Genomic DNA, 21,921 nt, shown 5'->3' with positions numbered 1-21,921 from the left:
AGTAAATCACACTGTGCAAGCTGGAGCTAACTCTTATTAGCAGGATCTGCGCAGGAGTGTCAACAACTAATCCCAGCAGGTCTTGCCCCCATGAAGCAGTTGCAGAGACTGACAGCCCCCACTCCCCCACAGCTGCCTAAGTCCCCTTCTCTCCAGGGCTTTCCCCAAGCTATTGAAAGTGGCCCCCGCATGCCACTTGCCACTGCTCCCCCCTGTTTATGTCTCTCCTGGTTCTGGGAGTCGGAGGGGAGAGGAGCTTGTCCCAGCAGAATGGAGACTGTGCACCAGTCAGACTCACCTCTGCTACTTGGCCTCTCTCTGCCAAAGACTCTCTCTGCTGACTGAGCCCCGTTACCTCTTCAGTTTCTGACACCTCCTGGGGTTTTCTCCCTCTGACCACTCATCATCATCCCACCACCAGTCCCTGGGCTCTGGGGGGTCCCCAGCTAGTTTCTCCCACTACTCCTCTGAGTCCAACTAGTCAATGACACTTCTCCTCCAGTTCTTTTTCTTCCTCTGCACTCCCTCCCACCACGAAGCCCTTGAGATGGAGGGGAAGGGGGAGGACGGAGGGCGGCAGGTGCCCCAGATAGTCTGCAGCTGGGCTGAAGCTTGCAAGCTCCTTGCACGGTCACCATGCACATCACCATCATCTTAAAGGTGCTCTTGTTCACCTGGAAATTAAACCCTTCCTCTGCAAACCTGGAGACATCAGGTCAGCCCTGAAGCTCTGGCAACCCTGGGAATGACTCCCACTGGTTCCAGTGGGGCTTCCTTCCAGGAAAGGGGGCCCAGCACTGCAGCTTAAATGACTCACCAACAACCACCTTCTGAGCATCGTAAGGTTCCATGTAGCCATTGTTCTCAGACTCGGCCTCCTCCTCCTCCTCCTCTTTTGGCTCCCGGTGGGCGTCAAAGGGATCTGAGTATTCACTCTCTCCAGGGGCCTACGGAGAAGGAAACATGGATGGCACAGACCACCTGGTTTCTTAGACCAAAGGTTCCCAACCTTTTTTTTTGGTCTAGTAACCTCCTCACCAAAAAAAAGTTTACAAAATGCTGCTGACGTGGGAGGTGGCATTGGAGGCCACTTCACAGGCACTGGCCAATCAGTGCAATCCCCTCTTCAACCCAAGGGGAAACCTCTGGTGCGAGGGAAGGTCCACGTGCAAAAAGTGGGTGGAGGAACAAATGTAAATCTTGCTTTTGTACCAAAGGTTGGTTTCTACACACCTCAAACTTGTTTTCTGCAGCTCCAGAGGGCTGGTCTCGAACCAACAGATTCAAATCACAAGAAAGGAATTTCTGAGCCATTTGGCAGTGGAATGGACTCCCTTGCGGCGGATGCTCCTTCACTGGAGGCTTTTAAGCAGGGGTGGGGGCCCAGGGATTCTTCAGCTAGGATTCCTGCATTCCAACTCTACACTTCTATAAGTGTAAGTTTATAAAATTAGGCATGGCATGGGAAAAGTGGATAAATAAACGTTTCTATTTATTATTTACTGAATTTATATACTGCCCTATACCCTCAGGTCTCAGGGCGGTTCTGTGTCTCTCATAACACGAGAGCTCCTGGACATTCAACGAAGCAGAAGGAAGATTCAGGACAGACAACAGGAAGAACTTCTTCACGCAGCACCGTTAATCTATGGAACTCACTCCCACAGGAGGCAGCGGTGGCCATGATCTTCGGTGCCTTTGAAAAAGAATTGGATAAATTCATGGCAGACAGGGCCGTCGCCAAGTGCTCTTGCACCCGGGTCCTGCTTGCGGGCTTCCCAAAGCCATCTAGTCAGCCACTGCAAGGACAGGAGCCCTTGGCCTGATCCAGCAGGCCCTTCCTGTGTTCTGCTGTTGGTGGCGAGTGGTTTGCCCTACAGCCACGCTTGTGGCAAAAATGGCATTGGGCAGGATCTCCCCACAGTTACTGGGGACAGTGGCGGTTGTGCTCAGCTCCTGCTTGCGCATTGGTCACTGTGAGAGCAGAATGCTCCACCCATTGGGCCTGATCCAGCACAGCTCTTCTCATGTCCTTGAGTGCAGCCAGTTTGGCTTTATGGATGAATAATTTCTCCCCTGCTGGGATGAGCGGTTTTTGCAGATTCCAGGAACAGGGTTGCCCCTTCTCCTTCTCCCTGGCGGGCTCCCGCCCTCTCCCTCTCCTGCAACGATGATGCACTCTTCTCCTTTTGTCCTAATTGCTGTTGTCCCCACCACTGCATTAGATGCGCTCAAACAGCCCGCAGAGAGGTAATGTTTTGAGAAGCAGCAGGGAAGCAAATGAGACAGGCGTATGGAAATAAGCTCTCAGCCTCTCCTCAAAGCAATTACCCTGTTCCTACCCTTTCGTGCGTGCCAATTGAGTGGCGCAGAAAGGTGCTCGATTGACGGGAGAATTGTGGGGAGGGGAGAAGGGAAACATCCCCTCCATGCCTGCCACAGAACATGATGTGCAATGTTTGGACTGCAAAATGACAGGGGTTATCCTTTGCCACTCGCTTCTCCCTGTGAGAGCCCCGGAGCAAACATAGGAACATTAGATCTGCCTGATAGTGAGTCAGACCATTGGTCCGTCTTCCTCAGTCTCGTCTGCACTCACCGCCAGCGACTCTCCAGGGATTCGGGGGGGGGGACATTCCCCGTTGGGAGATGGGGGGGGGGGTTGAACAGGGGACCTTCTGGGTGCAAACCCATCCTGTGCCACTGAGCTTTGGCATTTCCCAAAGCGATATTCAAGGGGCAAGACACGTTTGGCAGGCAGGCAGGCAAGGTGTTCAAAGATTTGGTCCCGCACTGACCTTAAGGAGATTTGCCAGGAATCGTCATCATCCGATGACTGTCAAATGATTTAGTCATTTTTTAGATGACCATGGCATAAATAAAACAATATTCTGAAGGATAATAGTTTTAGACAATGCACACCCGAGTCACAACACACAGCATCTGGGAAGAGGACTTCCATCCCATGGGAGTGGGAAAGTGTGACGTGTGCCTTCTAAAAGAACCTAAGAATAGCGTTTCCATTTCAGAAGCATACCAGAATCTGAGCTTTCAGGGCCCAAACCTGAGTCTGGTGATTGTTAGTTTCTGTTTTGCCACTGTGCAGCTGCTTCAAGTCACGTGGGGAACGAATGCACACCCATAATGCTCTCTTCCTTTTGAGCCCAGCCCAGTTATTTTTTCTTCCTCTGCGTGTCCTCCAACCACTAAGCCTTGGAGACGGAGGTTAATTGGGAGAGGAGAGGAGCAGGGAGGGGGAGGGGACACCCCCAAGGGTCTATGCAGTAATCTGCAGCATCATGCACAGTCTTCTTGATACCTTTTTAAAAAAGCATTCTCATCCACCTGGAAATTCAGGCCCTGCACCTGCCACTAGGAGTGGGCCTGTCAACCTGGAGACTTCTGGCCATCCCTGGAGGTCTAGTAACCCTACCTAGGGCAGCACCTCATTTATGTCAATAGCATGAGTGTCAAGTAAGGACATAGAAACACAAGAGCCTGCTGGGTTAGGGCAATGGCCCATCTGGTCCAGCAGCCTGTTCTCACAGAGTCCTCATGCAGGACCGAAGCGTGAGAGCAACACTCTCCCCTCCTGCGACTGGGATTCAGAAGCATTGCTGCTTCTGACTGCGGAGGGAGAGCTCAGTCACTACGGCCAGTAGCTGCTGATCCCCTTCTCCCACCCCCAGCCCCCTCCCACTCATGGTCTCCATCCACTGGTCTTCAGAGATGTATGTGGCCTCTGACACTAGAGCGAAGAAGAAGAAGAGTTTGGATTTGATATCCCGCTTTATCACTACCCTAAGGAGTCTCAAAGCGGCTAACAATCTCCTTTCCCTTCCTCCCCCACAACAAACACTGTGGGGTGAGTGGGGCTGAGAGACTTCAGAGAAATGTGACTGGCGCAAGGTCACCCAGCAGCTGCATGTGGAGGAGCGGAGACATGAACCCGGTTCACCAGATTACGAGTCTACCACTCCTAACCACTACACTACACTGGTAAAAAGGTAAAGGTAAAAGACTCCTGGACAGTTAAGTCCAGTCAAAGGCGACTATGGGGTTGCAGTGCTCATCTCATTTCAGGCCAAGGGAGCCGCCGTTTGTCCACAGACAGCTTTCTGGGTCATGTGGCCAGCATGACTAAACCGCTTCTGGTGCATGGAGGACCATGAGGAGTGCCAGAGAGCACGGAAACGTCGTTTACCTTCCTGCCGCAGTGGTACCTATTTATCTACTTGCCCCAGCATGCTTTTAAACTGCTAGGTTGGCAGGAGCTGGGGCAGAGCAAGGGGAGCTCACCCCGTCACAGGGATTCAAACCGCCCACCTTCTGATCAGCAAGCCCAAGAGGCTCAGTGGTTTAGACCACAGCGCCACCACGTCCTGGCACTAGAGGTACTACATGTCCATCACTACCTTTCTCCTCCAAGAATTTGTCTTAAGCCCCTTTCAAAGCCATCCAGGCTGGTGGCCGTATATCTTGCGGAAGAGAATTCTACTGTCTGTCTGTGCCCTGGGTGAAGAAGTCATTTCGCCCTGAAACGTCACTGCATGACCCCACTGGGTGCTAGTAGGATAAGAAAGGGAGAGAAATGCCTCTTTATTCACCTTCATGGTGTCCTGAATGATTTTACCTGACTCTTTCTGCCCCTCCTTCCTCACCTCTTTTCCAAACTGAAAAGGCCCCCGTGTTGCCCCCTCTTCTCACTGGGGAGTCACTCCCCCCCCCCTCCGCATCATTCTGGCTGCCCTTTTCTGAACCTTTTCCAGCTCTGCAACCTCTTTTTGGGGGAGCAAATGCCAGAACTGAAGACACAGTATTCCAAATGCAGCAGCGCCACAGATTTGTATTAACGGAATTACGATATTGGCAGTTTTATTTTCGATCCCTTTCCTAAGGAGCGAGGCATCCGACATCCCTGGATTTGTAAGGACTTAACCTTCCTGTCTCTGCTGTAGATTTTGCTCCCTCCTTTCCCCCAAAATGTATTGGGCTCTTTTATTTTATTTTTCTTACAGTCCACATTTCATCTTATATAATGTTTGCTTTTGGGGCTGCCAGATTATGTGAATTGCCTTTGTGTTAAAATTATTTACAAATAGAAAAGACAATAAAAAGAAGTTTTAGAAAACAAACACTGCTGCCAGGTTCACTGGAGCGCCTTTTAAAAACTGATCAATAGATTTTGAACCAATTTAATTAATCAGCTAAACGCTGCAGTCCTAATTTCCTTGCTACACCACAGCTTCTAAAATAGGAGCTGCCATTGCCATAGGGAGAAGAGTAGATCACAGCCTAAAGGTGCTAGATTGATTTTCTTCCTTAGAGGACAGGAAAAGTAAGGTCTTAAAATGGAAACAGGAACAACTACCGACGTTAGAAGAATGGAGAATGAAACTGATGGACTATGCAGAATTAGATAAACTAACGGGGAAGATCAGATATCTACGTGACCAAAAGTTCATCGAAGATTGGGGAAAATTTTCAGATTATTTGAAATGTATATGTGATGAGCAAACAACGCTAGTGGGATTTCAAGAAGCTCTGTGAATGTTTGAGGAATATTGTGTTGAAGAAAAATAAGAGGGTGAAGGTATATAAAATGCAATATAAAAATTAGGAAATGTGTAATAAAAAAATTGAATAATGGATGATTGTTAGAGAGGCTGAAGGAAGTCCAAAAGAGAAAATATGTGATAAATTTAGATTGGATATTATAAATGTATGTTGGAAAATTAATAAAGATTATTTATATAAAAAAAGGAAAAGTAAGGTCTTGTAGCACTTACCCAACTTCCTGTCTCTAGGGGGGAAGAAACAGGTTCAGCAGGCTTATGTGTTGTTTCCCAAAACCTGCACAACCTGTTTCCCCCAAAGAATACTGGAACTGTGGTTTGTCAAGGGTGCTGGGAACTGCAGCTCTCCCCACATGAACTGACCCTGCCATCATCCTCTGAGGCCCTTTTCCATGTGCCTCCTCCACGAGAGGTCTGGAGAGAACAGGGCCTTTTCCACAATGGCTCCCCATTTGTGGAATGATCTCCCCAAGGAGGTTCGCCTTTGGCTGATTGACAACAGATGCCCTTTTGAATGTGATGTGGAAGGGGGAATTATTGGTTTGTTTTGGTTCATATTTTCCTTATATATTTTGTCTTTTTCATATTGTAATTTTATGTTGTGGATCACCCTGAGATCTGCAGGTACAGTGGATGCTCAGGTTGCGAACATAATCTGTGTGGGAGGCACATTTGCAACCCGCAGCGCCACGTCTGCGCACCCAAGGGTCGTGATTCAGCGCTTCTGTGCATAGCGCAATTTAGTACTTCTGCGCATGCGTGAGACCAAAACCTGGAAGGAACCTTTTCTGGTACTTCCAGGTTCATCGCGGTGCGCAACCTGAAAACGCACAACTTGAAGCGTCTGTAACCCAAGGTATGACTGTATAGGACTGTATACAAATAACGATAATAATTTGCTTGTGTGCTTCCTCCCCATGGAATCATAGACATATAGAACTGGAAAGTGCCCTGAGAGTCCTCTACTCCAACCCCCACAAGGCAGGAATGTCAACTGAAGCATCCATGACCGATGGCCACCCAACCTCTGCCTGAAAACCTCCAACAAAGGAGAGTCCACCACCCCCGAAGGTTGTCTCTTCCACTGTCAGGCGGCTGCCACCACCAGGAAGTCCTTCTGAATGGTCGCTCAGAATCTCCTTTCATTTGAATCTCTTAGTTCGGGTCCCAGCCTCTGGAGCAGCAGAAAATAAGCTTGCTCCATCTTCCTGTGACAGCCCTTTAGATGGGTTTACTCTGAGTCAAATTTAATTAGCTGCAGACAGTGAGGCTAATGAGGACACAAAGTCCACAGGGGAAAGGTACAAAGAGGAGCCTGTGATCTTCTTCCTAGGGTGCAAAATTATTTGTCAAACACCTGCCTCTGCCTATCTGAGAGATATAAAGAGGGGTGAGGGAAATCCCTCCAGGGCAATTAACACCTCCTGTGAATCACTGCTGTTCAAAAAGAGAAAGGAAGAAAAAACCCACAGCAGCTTAGCTGAAAATGTTCACTTGGCAGAAAAGAGAGAGAAACCAGAACTTTGCTTTAATTACAGATAGGTAGCCGTGTTGGTCTGCCATAGTCAAAACAAAATAAAAAAATTCCTTCCAGTAGCACCTTAAAGACCAACTAAGTTAGTTCTTGGTATGAGCTTTCGTGTGCATGCACACTTCTTCAGATACACTGAAACAGAAGTCACCAGACCCTTCTATATAGTGAGAAGGTGGGGAGGGGTATTACAGATAGCTGCCAATCACCCAATCCCACCACCCTTCTGAGTAATACCCCTCCCCACCTTCTCACTATATAGAAGGGTCTGGTGACTTCTGTTTCAGTGTATCTGAAGAAGTGTGCATGCACACGAAAGCTCATACCAAGAACTAACTTAGTTGGTCTTTAAGGTGCTACTGGAAGGAATTTTTTTATTTTGTTTTGCTTTAATTGTCTATTTTCCCTGCCTCGCACATTGCCATGCACACAGCTCTCCTGGGATCACTGGACATGGTCAAGAGCATCGCCTCAGACAGGGCACTTCATTGCATTTCTGGCAAGGAAGCTCACTGCATGCCTGCAGCACCACTCAGAGCAATTCCCAACAGCAGAGTTCTGGAAGGATCTCACACAGAGCCAGCTGGGAGGAGTGGCTAGAGAGCTGGCCAGGCTGGGAGAGGCCTGGGTTCAAATCCCCTAACTTGGTCATATGGCCGACTTTGGGCCACAGTCACCCTCCCCCGGTCTAGGGTTGTCATGAGGATAGAAAGAGGGAGAGAGCCACTCCCCCCATCTTGAGCTCCTTGGAGGGAGGAGAGTGGGACACAAATGTGACAAATTAACAACAAAATAAATAATATATATGGATCTGAATGACTGATGTGATAAAATCTGGCATATAGCCTTGCTGAAGGAACTCTCTCATCAGCCGCATGTGACAAGGGGGAAACAGAAAGAGACCATTTGTGGTCATTCAGCCTCCATTCATTCATTCATTTATGAGAAAAGGCAAGTAAGAGGGGACCTGATAGAAGTTTAGCCGTGGGGAAGAGAAAACTGAGAGGTGACATGCGAGCCATCTTCCAGTATCTGAAGGGCATAGAACATGGGTCAGCAAACTAAGGCCCGGGGGCCAAAGGTGGCCCAATTGCCTTCTGGATCCGGCCCACAGACGGTCCGGGAATCACCGTGTGGATTGGCATGGATCTGATTCTGATCATTCGGGCTGTGCCATCCCCCCCCCGTGGCGGCGCCTCTTCCCTCCCTCCTCCTGGCTTCTCCCTGCCCTGCCTAGAGGAGGAAGGGGGCTGGGCTTTGTTGGTGCCTCATCCCTCCTCTGCCACCCCCGCCAGTCCCTGCTGCTTGCAAGACACAGGAGCCACGGCTGGCTGAGCGCCCCTCTCGAGCGGCCACCATTTAAAGCAGCCCCTCTCAGGAGCCCCTTTACATGCCGCTCGCTGTCCCTCGTTCATCCCCCCCCCAAAAAAAATATAGTCCGGCCCCCATAAGGTTTGAGGGACAGTGGACCGGCCCCCTGCTGAAAAAATTTGCCAACCCCTGGCATAGAAGATGGAGCAATTTTTCTTCCGGGGGGGGGGGGGGAGGATGCAAACCCATGGATTCAAATGACGAAGAAAGAGATTCTAACTCAACATTAGGAAGAATTTCCTGCTGGTAAGAGCCATTTGACAGTTGACAGACACCGTCAGAAGGTAGTGGACTTTTCCTTGCTGGAGGTTTTAAAGCAGAGTTTAGATGACCATCTGTCCAAGATGACCCTTTTCTATTATTCTAAGAGGCATCATCTGGCAGCAATAGTGTTTTTGGTTGCTCTTTAACCACAGTTAGGAAGGTCTCCCTAGGAAATGGCATATTCCCTCCTGCTGAATCATTAGCACAGCAAAGATATCTTTCCTATTCCAAAAAGGAAAAACCAAAAAGGAAAATGGCCCACCTGTTTCAAACAGAGGCTACTTTTCTTCTAGATAATGGCAGGATTTTTTATCACGCACTTATGCCTCAGCCTTGAATCAGCTGCAAACCTACAGAACTTTTTATGGCTTCAAAGCCAAAAGGGATGCTAGGAATTGTAGCTTCCTGTGAAGGCCCAGAGCTTGCAGAGAACGCTTGAAGGAATGGCATAAACCAGCTTCCTCTGCTCCTGTTTAAACCAACCCCGGGTTTAATGAGGAGTAGGATCTTACTTTCAGGGGAAGGGCCATCACTCAGTGGCACACTTTGCATGCAAAAGGTTCCAGACTGGCAGAAAGTGGTCTATACAAGGTTCACATGTATTTGCTATAAACCGCAGATCAGCACAGCACCTGGCAGAAGCAAGATTTGAACCCAGCTCCTCCTGATTTGCAGCTGCAATGCTACACCACCTTTTCAGTTCAAGCTTTTCTTGAGGTCTAGAATCATAAACAAGTCACCAGCATAACAGCTCATCCTAAGATTGGCTGCCTCAGCTCTTGATGACCAGAGCATCTGCGTTGTTGACCTGCACGTCTAAATAACCTGCCGTGGATCAAATTTCACAGACTTAACTTTTTCACATCTCCTAAAATACTTTTTTTTTGTTGTTTAAAAAATAAGTTGACTCGTACATGTATACAAGGATCCGTCATTAATTTGCCCTGGGTCACCACTGCATATTTTATTGTCCAGTAGATTTTTACTGATGCTTTGCACACAGACAACCCAAGGATCCTGGAAACTATAGTTTAGCAGTGTTTGAAATTAGCCAGGCGCCAGGTGCAAAATGCTGGCTTTCAACCACTTCTGACCACGTGAAGATGCCCAGGTGCCAGGATGGCACCTGGCCTCTCCCCCATCTGGGGATCCCTGGATCTGGACTGTTTTCACACACTAGAACCCCATCCTGTAGAATTCTATCCATTATATTTTATTTGCACAATCGGAATGAATTTCAGGAACCAAAGTGCTTTTTCTGTGCAGCCTGAGCAGGAGCAGGGAACAAAGTTATAGTGAATTGTTGTCACTTGTCTGCCCTGCTCAGAGCTGAGAAGCCTATTCCTGTGTTATGAATGGTCCGTGTCACCATTAAGAAAAAGAGGTCAATAGATATGTGGACTGGATAAAGTGAGTTTTCTTCTCAAAGTTCTCAAAGCTCTTATCCTACCTCAAGGTTGTCATCTGCACTAGCCAGATGTTTAACTGAGAATCAATCACAGTCAGTCCATCATTTGAAAAATAAGATTTTAGAGTCGTCTTGCCCCCAAATGGCAACTAGACGTTCGATTTTGCTTACTGAAACCTAGCTTATATATCTGAGGTTTTTTACACTGCTTAAGGGTGCTGGGAATTGTAGCTTGGGGTAAACTACAGTTCCCAGGTTTTTATGGGGCGTGTTTTTTTTATGATCACCACCTTGGAGAACTGCAAGGAAGGCGGTATAAAAATGCTTCCATACCTGAAACAGTTAAGTGCCAATCATCAAACACCTGGTAACCAAGTAAGATTACTTGTCTGTGTTTGAATGAATGCTTCAAAGCCACCCTTTGAATTGGAAAAGTTAACTTTGTAGATTTCAATCCACCCTTTGGCATTCCCAGAAACACACCATTTCTTACACCAAATCAGTTCCGTAGTTATGAGGACTAGAAACTTAGTATTTTGCGGGGTGGGGGAGGGGAGGGAGAGAGACTTGCAAAAATTAGGATGTGCAAGATTGCATTTAAGAACCGTGCTGCAAAATGGCACAGATCTTGGGGGTTGCTTGCAAAAGGGGCCTTTTCACATACCTGATCTGGCTGGGTTGTCACCTCCTCAGCTGCCAAGAGGGCTTTGCTCCTGTTCAGGTCAGAAGCTTCCACTTTGATGAGCCTGTGCTTGGGGGAGCCATACTTCCCTTCCAAACTGATTCCTCCAGCAGCAGCAGCGGCAGCAGCAGCAGCAGCAACCCCTTTGTTTGGGGACCCTTCTGAGTCCGGATCCGGTTTCCCGTTGCCATCTTCGTAGGGATCCTCAAAATCCAAGCTCTTCTGAGCTCGATAGGCTTTCAAGATCTCACTTTCGGTGTAATCTGGTTTGGGGGGCTGTGGGGGAGACCTCCTGCTCCCAAAACTCAAGTAATCCTTAAACCACTTGGCCATTTGTCCCCCTTACCCAACGACAAAGCCGCTGATCCCTCTTGGCAGAAGACGCCAAGCCTGGAAAGAGAAAGGAGTCGCAAACGGCACCCAGCTAATCCTTCATGGGTCAACGTGATTCATAATCCAAATCAGGAGTCGTCCGCCTTGTCTGCACCTGCCTTTAAGAGATGGGAAAGAAAAAGAGCAGCAGTTCTGGTGTTATTACAATCTGAAATACACCCAGTTGAAAAAGACATTCTGGCTTTCTGTAATCCTGTGTTCTCTGTAATCCGAGCGTGTCTGATGGTGTTGTGAGGGCGGGGAGGGGGGGACTGAAAGCAACCTCAACCCACATGCCATCAGCTCACGGAGGAATTACTCCTGTCCTGGGGGGAAATAAGATATCTGGAGCATAACTGAGGTTAGTGGCTTAAGAGGCTGACCTACAAATCAGGAGACTGTGTGTTCATTGCAGATTTGGGCAGGTCATTATCTCACCACCTCCCCCACTCCTAAATATGACCTACCTCACTGGGTTGTTGTGGGGAGATGACTGACATAAATCACTCTGGACAACCCGGGGGGGGGGTGCTCCAAAATGTGGCCCAGGTGCCAGACCTCATCTCTGCCCAGGTCTGGCCTGCCTTAAGCAAACTCTCAACCTCTGGCTTGGAAACACGAGGACCATCAGACTTGCTGTATGTTGTTGTAAGGATCACCAAAATAAATACACAGAACCTGATGCATGCAAATGACTTTGAACTAGAAGTTTTGCGGTGCACTATCCATTTCAAGTCAAGGTTTCTTGCACAGGAAAATGATTCTGATGGATCTCACCTCTGGGCTTTTAGATATCAATGCCCAAATGGAGGCAGAGGAGACACACTAAATGGTTATTTAGTAGGGAAATTAATCACTAGGCACCCCCACCCCCCCTCCCCAGAGACCCACATTCTCAAGCTTTGCAAAATATAAAGTTACATCTCTATGCTGCCTGTCTCAGCCAAAGTTTTTTTCCCTCACCTCAAAAATGTCCAAAGAATGAGTTTTATATTTGGGGAAGGGGCTTTGAGGGGGGGGACGTTGAGATGCATTCAATTCTAACTGAAAATACTGTATATCAGACCAACCACAACACACACACAAACCAACCTTCCAAACACCACAGTTCGTAATGGACACACCAGAAGAGAAACTCCAGTGAGCTCACTGGGGCTTACTCCTGAGTAAGCATGCAAGAGAACCAGGCTGGTAGCAAGCCTCCTAGAACTGAGGGCGGCTTACTTCAGAGTAGATCTGCTAGATTGAGGACCCCACCCCCCATAAGACGAGCACCTCCACAGACAGCCTCGTTTGGGTCAAAAGGGAGCTCCCTCCCCCAAAGAGTTTTAGGATTATAGCCAAGAAAATTTTACTCAGAGTAGACCCACTGAAAGTAATGGGCCTAAATTAGGCACGTGCCTTAATTTTAAAGGGGAGACTCTGAGCAGGACCTTATTTACGAGGCAGAATTCTAGACGTGTCTACTCAGAGGTAAGCCCAGTTGAACTCAGGGCTTTTACTCCCAAGTAAACTGTAGCCTTAATCAAAATTCCTTTTTTTAAAAAAGAGCCCTAAAAGGGGTTTAGGATACTAAGGTCTTACTAAGGTCGTTCTGACCTACTCAGAATCAAGTCCCACTGATTTCAATGGGGTTTACTCCCAAGTAAGGATCTGTAGGATTGTAGCCTTAATTTTTAAGTATTTACTTTGTTCAGAATGAATGGGGGGAAAGAGAGAGAAATAAGACATTTACCAGTTTCTTTTGATCCGAGGGGAAATTCAGCCAAAGGTGATTTTCTGGGGTGAAAACATATTTATAATTCGAAAATAAAAACAAACGCCGCACCATTTAAGAACTCATCCAAAACCCCTTCCAGGATCGGCCAGTCCTGTTCCTGCGGGTCCAGGCACCTCCTTCAAGTCCATTCACACAAAGTTGAGGAGTTATTCTTATTATTTTAAAAATAAATTTGTAGAGGAGATCAAAACGACCGTCTTCTTTCCCCTTCTTTGTCCGTACCGGCTCTCCTAGTTTTATACCACCCCCCCCAAAAAAAAAATGCAAACAAAAACCTTCCTTTCCTGATTTATGTCCCCTGCTAGCAATATTCTTTGGGGGGCGAAAATGAAGACGGATCCAATCAGCTCCTAATCCGGGCAGATCCTCCTGCAAATCAAAAGCAACATTGTCCCACCACTCTGCGGAGAGGCAGGCGAAGGCACACGCCATCCCATAATTTTGCTACTCTGTGGCTGGTGGCGCTTCCATTGATCTGTTGCAAAGAGAGCCCAAAACAAAACAGAGAGAGAGAGAAAGAGAGAGCAGGGATCTTTCTTTGGAAGGGAAGAAGAAAAGATGGGGAGGAAGGAGGGGGGAAGAAAAAGAAATTAAAAAATGCTCCTCAGCCAACCAAACCCCTTTGCAGGCTCCCCGCTCCCCACCCCTTTTTCCGAGGGAGATCTGCAAAAGCTGGTCTGGAGAAGGAGAAACTTTCGGCTGAGCGAGCTGCTCTGGGATGCAATATTTCGAGATGCCTTTTTTAAAGGGAGGGGGGAGCCTTACTCCGGCGGGGATTATCCAGATTGCGGGGGGGGGGGTGTCCTTGTCTGGGGATTATGCAGAGATGCTCTGCATCAGCCTCAACCAGCCCTAAAATAACAACAAGCAAAGACACACACTGCATTCACCTTTTTCTTAGTAAACCTTCCTGCTCTCTCTCTCTCTCTCTCTCTCTGTGTGTGTGTGTGTGTGTATGGGGTGTGTGTGTATCTAAATATAATGACGATGATGAAAACACACACACAAACTTTTTCACTTTTTTGGTCTTGCTGCTTTGGGTTTATATTGGAAAATATCGCTAAAAAATGAAAGATCTGGGGATGATTCAGAGATATTTCCCGCTTGTTTGTGTGCAAATATATTGTTGTTGATGTTGTTGTTGTTGTTGTTATTAATCGAACACACACACAAGCCCAGTCAAAGCTACCAGATGTAAACAGCAGCAGCTCAGATCTCAAAGCCGCAGAGAAAAAGGAATGAAGGGAAAAGAAGAAAAGGAGGAATCCTTTCTCTTTCCTCCCATTTTTCTCTCTTTCTTGGGAAATTGCAAGCTTCAAAGGGGGGGGGGTAACAGGTTGCTGGTATTTTTTGGTGGTTTTTTTTTTTTTTTTTTTTTTTTTGGAGAAACCGATTTGGAAAGGGAGCGGGAGGAGAAGGGGAAAGAAAGGGGGAAAGTGGGGAGGGCGATTGCTCTCTCTGCAGCGGAGGAGGAGAGGAGCATCTTTGGCACGACGCGACATAGCAGCGCTTAACTCGAAGGAGTTTTATTTTTCCTTAGCCCCCCTTGCGTATTTTCAGAGAAGCCATCATCCAGCCGCCCCCTCCCGGCCCCTTTGCAGTTATTTTTTATTTCGAGGGTGGGTGGAAATTAGTTTTTTTTAAAAAAAACAAACGTAATGAACATTTGCTTTTGGGGGGGCTGTATTTCTGTCTTCCGGCTCCTAGTCTCAACATGGCTTGCAAAAAATAGAAAAGTCGGGGGGGGGGAGTCAAACTCGCAAGGAGAACAAAGGGTAAAACGTGTGAATGGGGCAATGAAAACTTGTGCGTAAAACGTGCCTGCCTATTTCACTGGCCTCCCTTTTCAGAGAGAGGGATCGAGGCCTCTGTGAGAGAGAGAGAGAGAAGGGGGGGGGAGGAAAAAAGAGAAGCTTTGTGTTTCTCTCTGTGTGAAAGAGTGTGAATGTGAGAGAAATGTGTGCGTGGAAGAGTTTGCTGAGAGACTGTGTCTTTCTGTCTGTGATGGTGCCAGAGGGGCAGAGGGAGCTTCCCATTAAGAAGGGGCAGAAGAGGGGCAATTAGCATTTTGGCATCTTAGCCTAGTCAATTTCACCAGAATAAAACTTTCCCCCTTTTTATTCTACAAGGTGAGGAGACTGGTGGGGGAGACTGAAGGGGGAAATGTTTCAGCCACTTCTCTGCCCTACAATTAAATTTGCTGGGGGGGGGGGAGAGAAAGAGACCTGCCTCTCTCCCACCAAGAAGCATCAGTTTATGGAGCAGCCATTTCCAAATTGGGGTGGGGGGTGGGGGGTTTGAAACTGGTGAAAAACATGGAAGGGGGGAAACCAATGGAGATTAAGCAGATTTTTGAAGGGTAAGGAAGACTGCACACTCTTCATTAAGTAGCTGGGTTTATGTGGTTCTGTTTAAAATAAGTAAAATAAGAAATTATTTTAATTATTTTGATCTACTGGAGTTCTTTTTGTGCACACGACACCCCCCAAAAAGGGACTCTAAAATATTTGAAGAAGTTGTTGTTGGCAGAGAAGATCCACCTCTGTTTTGGAGTGAATGAATCTGGGTTTGTATATGAAATTTCCAAAAGAAAGAAAGGGAGACTTCATCCTAGAAGAGATGGGGTGAGAGACCAGATTAAGGCATCACAGTCGTGGGTGTGACACACACATAGCTATGATGCCTCAATCCATTCTCACAACCCGCCCCCACTATCCCTTTAAATAACAAAGAAGGAGGAACATCATATTTCCCAGAAATCTGACCCAACCATTTCTGGCTCTTGAATGTCACCCGCCTGTTCCTCTTAAGGATGGTGGGAGAAATTGATTGGGAAAGAGGAGGGGGAGGGGAGCTGGTATTGATCGGACTGCGAGGCCCATTCAACAACCCCCCCCACTCTCCCCTTAACACTAAACCCCCAGAGAACGGCTCTCCTCTTCCCCTCCCCACTTTGCCTTTAACCATACAGTACTTAATGGGCATTTTGTAGTTTCGATTTCACTCCCCCCACTCCCTTGGGGCAGCTGGGGGGGCTGATATTGACCATCAGATGGGAAAGAGGTGTGTGTTTGTGTGTGTGTGTGTGTGTGTGTGTGTCTGCACTGACAGAGGGGAGAGGGGGAGGTCAGAGCTGAGAGATCTTCCAGCCGCATCTTTCGGAGGGACCCCCCCCCCCAGCCTGCCTCTGCCTCTGGTTAGACAGGGGACATGGTTTGCTCCAGGGATCTCCGCCTTGTAGTTTTTACAACCTTGCTAGGATTTAGAGATAGGTGGATGGATAGACAGGTGAGAGAGAGAGATGAACAGATAGATAAGTAGAAAGACAGACAGAACAGAAAATAGATAGATGAAAGATAGATAGATAGATAGATAGATAGATAGATAGATAAGAGTGAGAAATGGATTGGAGAGAGAGAGAGAGAGAGAGAGAGAGAGAGAGAGAGAGAGATGGTTCATTGTCCAAAAAAAGCAGAGATATGGGGAAATAAAAAAGAGGGACACCTGCAGGCAAATGGAGACGGAGAGAGGTGTGTCGGATTGTTTGTTTCAGGCAAGAATTGGGGTGTGTGTGTGGATGAATGGAATTAAAAAGTCTGCACCAAGGATCCAGATACCTTCACTGGCTGTGTATGTGAGAGAGAGAGCATCAGAAGATAATAATTCCATAATTCCAAGGTAGCCCAGGGCCTTTCGCCTTGGGAGGGAGACACAGCCCCCCCCCCCCCGCTGCTTCCTTCTTGGCTGTGCTCTTGCTTCCACAGCTGGAGGGGAGGGGGCTCTTGCCCTGGGGTCCTCTTAGAGGGTTTTCCCAGTGGGGCATTTCAGTAGCACCGTGAGAGGCGGATGCTAGACTGGAAAAGCCCCCCCCCCCCTTGGCCTGACCCAGAAGGCTCTGCTTATATTCTTATGTGTCCTCCCTCCCTTCTCCACAAAACAGGCGGACCAGCAGTAAGAAAAAGGCTCTCATTACAGAGTTTGGGTTTGTTTTTTTAACCCCTTACCCATAGGGTTGAGCAGATCTGACAATCTCTATTTCTCAGTTTTTCATTCCCCCTCCCCATAGATGTAGCCAGGATTTTTGTTAGGGATCAGGCCTTTGCTAGTGGGGACAGGCCTTTTGTTGGGGGGGGCAGAACCTCAGTTAGCCATGTATTTTTTTTTATTGGGGGGCAGCCCATGTGTCCTACCCCCCCCAATCTTTTAAGATCGGCTCTCCTCACTTCCACATCAGCTGGCAATTTTTAAAATAAAAGTCCTCATGAAAGTTCATCAGAATCTTAGTGCCTATTCCTCAGAAAACACACATTTGTGTAGGCACTTTCCCCTAATATACTATATATATATACTATATATATATATATATATATATATATATATACACACACACACACACACACACATATACATATACATATATATTGCAAAGTAGTTGCCCCAAATAGAAGACACTTTCACCTGTTATCTGCGCTAATACCTGGGGATGCCAGGACTGAACCAGGGACCTTTTGCTCCACCGCTGAGCTTACAGCCCCTGACCTGCTGTGGTCCTTCCCTGTTTCAGACCCTGAACCTGCCTCTGGCCCACAAAGACTGACAGTCTCCACCCTCCTGGTCCCCAACAGACCAAGGCTTGGTAGTCTCTTGGCACCACACCACACACTGGACTACAACTCCCATCATTCCTACCCGTTGGCCATGCTTGTTGGAGCAGAGGCAAGTTGGAGTCCCCATCCCTGATGTACAGAGATGCTTACAGACCTATCTCCATTATGGCCAGGCCTACTGCTGGGTAACATTTGGGCCTCCAACAATCTTTGTTGTGCAGCTACAAACAACAGCTGCCATCATCCCTGGCCAAGGGTAGGCAACCTAAGGCCCGGGGGCCGGATCCAGCCCAATCGCCTTCTCAATCCAGCCTGTGGACAGTCCGGGAATCAGCGTGTTTTTACATGAGTAGAATGTGTCCTTTTATTTAAAATGCAGCTCTGGGTTATTTCTGGGGCATAGGAATTTGTTCATCCCTCCCCAAATATAGTCTGGCCCCCCACAAGCTCTGAGAGACAGTGGACCGGCCCCCTGCTGAAAAAGTTTGCTGACCCCTGTCCCTGGCCATTGGCCATGCTTGCTGAGGCTGATGGGAGTTGGAGTCCAGTAACAAAGGGAAGGCCAGAGATTCCCAGTACCTGATTTAAGAACTTAATGTATATGGTTGGTTCAGGTTTGTTGGTTTGTTTGTTTTTAAAAGATTAAAATTTCTCTCTGGGCTGCAGCTGCATGGCCTGGACGTGGCTGGTGGGAAGATGGTCAGAAAAGTCACCTGTGTCGGCATCTGTCTCTCGAGAGACAATGCAGTGCGCCTCTGCGGTTGAAGTCAAACCGCTGTGCTAGCAGCACGCAAGTGCCACCCTCCCGGGAGGCAAGCCTGGGCAGTGTGCGTGGAGGTCATGGGTCACCCAGATGCCAAGACCCCCCTCCCAGCCTCACTGATGGGGTCCAAAGGAAAACACCATCCAACCGCCTTAGGGACTGGTGTAGGGTTGACTCCTTTTCCTCTCCCAAAGATGTTCCACAAGACAGCGGAGGTTTAGGACCAGAGTTTTCCTTCTCTGAGATGGGCTCGATTCCCAGGTGGAGGAGCCCCGCCCGCCCTCTCTGGGCAGGCAAGTGAAATTGATTGTGCCAGAAATTACTTGCGAAGCTGGTTCAGTCAATTCCACAACTCTCTTCGTTGAATTGCATGGGGAAGATTTCATACAGAATTAGAAAAATGTACAGAATGTTGGGGTGGTCATTTGCACGGGCAACAATGAGGCAAAATGGAGTGAGTTGTGTGTGGAGCAGCATTGTGGGCCGTGGCACGTGCTTCAGGTGCCCAACTTGGCCCAGGCTCCAATGGAGCCATCATCACAAACCAGGGCACCTCTGGCTCCTGATGCCCAGAAGAAAACGGAGGAAGCGAGAGAGGGAGGAAAGGGCGTTGAAAGGCAGAGTCAAGAGGGTGAAATCACTCCAAAATGCCTGAGAGTTGTTTAAAAGCACAATATTAGGAAATCAATGGGGTGGATACCAAGAGGACACCAGTGTGGTTGATAAAAGGTAAAGGTAAAGGTACCCCTGCCCGTAAGGGCCAGTCTTGCCAGACTCTGGGGTTGGTGCGCCCATCTCACTCAAGAGGCCGGGGGCCAGCGCTGTCCGGAGACACTTCCGGGTCACGTGGCCAGCGTGACATCGCTGCTCTGGCCAGAGCCAAAGCCAGAGCCAGAGCCGCACACGGAAACGCCGTTTACCTTCCCGCTTGTAAGCGGTCCCTATTTATCTACTTGCACCCGGGGGTGCTTTCGAACTGCTAGGTTGGCAGGCGCTGGGACCGAACGATGGGAGCGCACCCCGCCGCAGGGATTCGAACCGCCGACCTTTCGATCGGCAAGCGTCAAATAAGCTATGGAAGGCAAGAAGGCTTTCTTCCAAAAAACCAAAGTCTTGCCCAAATGAAGAGAAGAAAAAGGAAAACAAACTTTGTTTTTGTGTTTTTTAAAGCAAGCAGACCTCCAAGAATCCCTTCCAGCATATTGATTCTATGAAATCCAGCTCTGAGCTAAAGTTTTTGCGTGTGTGTGTCTGTGTGTGTTTGTAATTTTGAGTGTGGCAACAAGAGCTTCTGCTGAGAAGGAAAACACACACTCTCTACCACCACCACCAGACAGCAGTCTTGATTCCATGTCATCTCTTGTGACATATAGCGCAATGATGCTCATAACAGGAGAAAGTGGCAAATGGTGATTTATGAAGAGACATCAATGCCTGAAGCAAGATGTCCCCAGCCAAGCAAAGGGGGGAAAGTATCACTAAGGCAACAACACCCCTCGTTTCCCAAGCGGATGTTTCCTATTCCATGGAGTGGCGAAAGCATCTTCTGCAAATAAAGCCTGCAAGTCTGGGTAGTTTTCCCATTTGTATAAATAGCGACCAGGCGGGAGGGCTGGCAGAGATCTATAAAATAATAATTTAATAAATGCTGCAGAGAGAAAGCAAGGAAAGAATCCACTAGTTTCTTCCCAGGATATCCTGCAAATGGGCAAAAGGAAGTGCCTTCATTGTGGTACACAGGATTAATCTATGGAACTCACTGCCACAGTGTTTTGTATTTATATATTCTTTTTAAATAAATATCAGCATAGGTAAGTTTTTAAAAATCCTCTGCAGTGTAATGACAGCCTTACAATTTTATGTATGTAGGAAGATAAGCATAGGGTTGGGTTTTTAAATCAGGGCTTGAGACCTGGGAATGGAATTTCCTGGCTCAGGGTCATTATCCATCACCTGGGGCACATCATCTGGAACTTCTCACTTCATCTGGAACGTCGCCCGTGCAAGTTTCATTTCAGTGGGGTTTTTGGCAGTCCATGGCCCCCCAAAATCCTTTCCTGGAAGCAGGGAGCAATCAGGGTGCAATAGCTTTCAATTCGGGTTGAAAACCAGAACCTCATAGATAAAGAGGGGAGGAGGAAACAGCTTCTAAAACCCTTGTGTGTGTTTTGGGTAATGTGCTCTTGGACAAGGGTGAAATCTTTGACATTATGGGATGCTGCCCCCACCCCCACCTTCCCAGATGATCAAGTAATTGCTTTTAAACACACACACAGTGATATTGCATTTTGGGATATTCCAGCTTTGGGCTTCCTGTATGTTGTATATGCAAATGGAATCAAATTTCTTCCTCCCATCCCTATCTGGAAGCATCCCATAATAAACTGCAATAAGAGGTTTCCTTTTCCCCACTGCACCCGGTGTCTTGAACTGCATTACTCCCTTTCTTTGTCAAAGACGTACTTTTATTTTATTTTATTACTAATCAAATAAAGCTTCGCTCGTTTAGCATCCACAAAACAAAACCTTTCACCAGGCACATTTCCCACCAAAAATAAACAATTAAATTGAAACAAGAGATGCTGGCTTCTTTCAGTGTTTCCAAACTGAATAAATCTTGATTTCCCCGTCCTTCTGGGGCCTTCTCCTCTTCTAAAGCAGAGGTTTCATCTTCTTAAAAAATTCACAAACCTTTTGTTGTTTTTCTTAATCCAGAATCTTCCCCAACCCCCTCCAGATTCCCCCTGAGCTGTCTCGGATGCTGTTTGCCTCAGCCACGACCCCTGTGTCGGTCGCCTTTGTACTTCACGTTCATAAAAGAATCCTGTTGCCTGTCATACAGCCGCCCCCAGGAACGTAATATATTCCTTTCCCCCCTTCTTTTTTTAGAAGCTGTGAACAAAGAATTGCACAGCCTCTTCTCACCCAGCGCCCCAGCCCCCTTTCTGAAGGGAATAACCATAAAAGCAGCTAATTGTTCTATTTATGAGCGCTGCTGGAAAGACATGAAGTGGGGTTTGGGGACAGAGAGAGAACAGAAGGAGGATGGGGAGGGAAAGGACCGTCCGCACCCTTCTTGACAGGACTCATCGAATAGAAATGCCAGCTCTCTCTGCAAATACCTACCAACTTCCAACGCAATAATTTTGAAGAGGGCTCTAATTACAATTTGTACGCCGAGAATGTTAATCGCTCGGCTAACGGGAAAATCAAGAAGCATCTTTTCATCTCCCTTAAACATGAGAGGTTAACATCTCCGCATTGCATCCCTTCCGCCTCTGTTCCTCTTAAGTTGACAAGAGTCCCTGTTTACAGAGGGTTTTTTTTAAAAAAGAAAACACTGTGAAGGTTAATTAGATTGGAGGTTTTTTTTATTATTATTTCTGTGTTTAGGAGAAAACTCAGCTTGTTAATTAGAGGTCTGGTGCCTTGCCTTGGGGGAGCAGGACCCGATTCCTCATAAATACCTCCTGCTGTGTCGATGCGCCATAGCTCAATAGCATTGACTCTGGGTCGATGCAGCTGCAAATCCAGCCCAGCTATTGAGCAGGTGGGAGATGATATCGG

At 47.6% G+C, this 21,921-nt stretch overlaps 2 protein-coding genes across 3 annotated transcripts in view; one reads left to right on the top strand and one right to left on the bottom strand.

Moving 5' to 3' along the window:
* SHD (Src homology 2 domain containing transforming protein D) overlaps window positions 1-13,307 on the bottom strand; it is a 32,648-nt gene extending 19,341 nt beyond the window's left edge. For both annotated transcript variants that reach the window (XM_079960795.1, XM_079960796.1), the window contains exons 1-3: window positions 12,940-13,307; window positions 10,815-11,323; window positions 818-947 (exon numbers count right to left, since the gene is read on the bottom strand). In XM_079960795.1, coding sequence (XP_079816921.1) covers window positions 818-947; window positions 10,815-11,165 — 481 coding nt within the window. In that variant the 5' untranslated portion in view covers window positions 11,166-11,323; window positions 12,940-13,307. The remainder of the gene's footprint in view (window positions 1-817; window positions 948-10,814; window positions 11,324-12,939) is intronic.
* The window catches only part of S1PR4 (sphingosine-1-phosphate receptor 4), a 147,492-nt gene that overhangs the window by 47,760 nt on the left and 77,811 nt on the right, over window positions 1-21,921 (top strand). The window lies entirely within an intron of this gene.

Source organism: Podarcis cretensis (genome assembly GCF_951804945.1).
Source record: "Podarcis cretensis genome assembly, chromosome: 18".
Lineage (NCBI taxonomy): Eukaryota > Metazoa > Chordata > Lepidosauria > Squamata > Lacertidae > Podarcis > Podarcis cretensis.
Note: the sequence above shows the minus strand (reverse complement) of the source record. Positions and strands in the feature narration are given on the sequence as shown.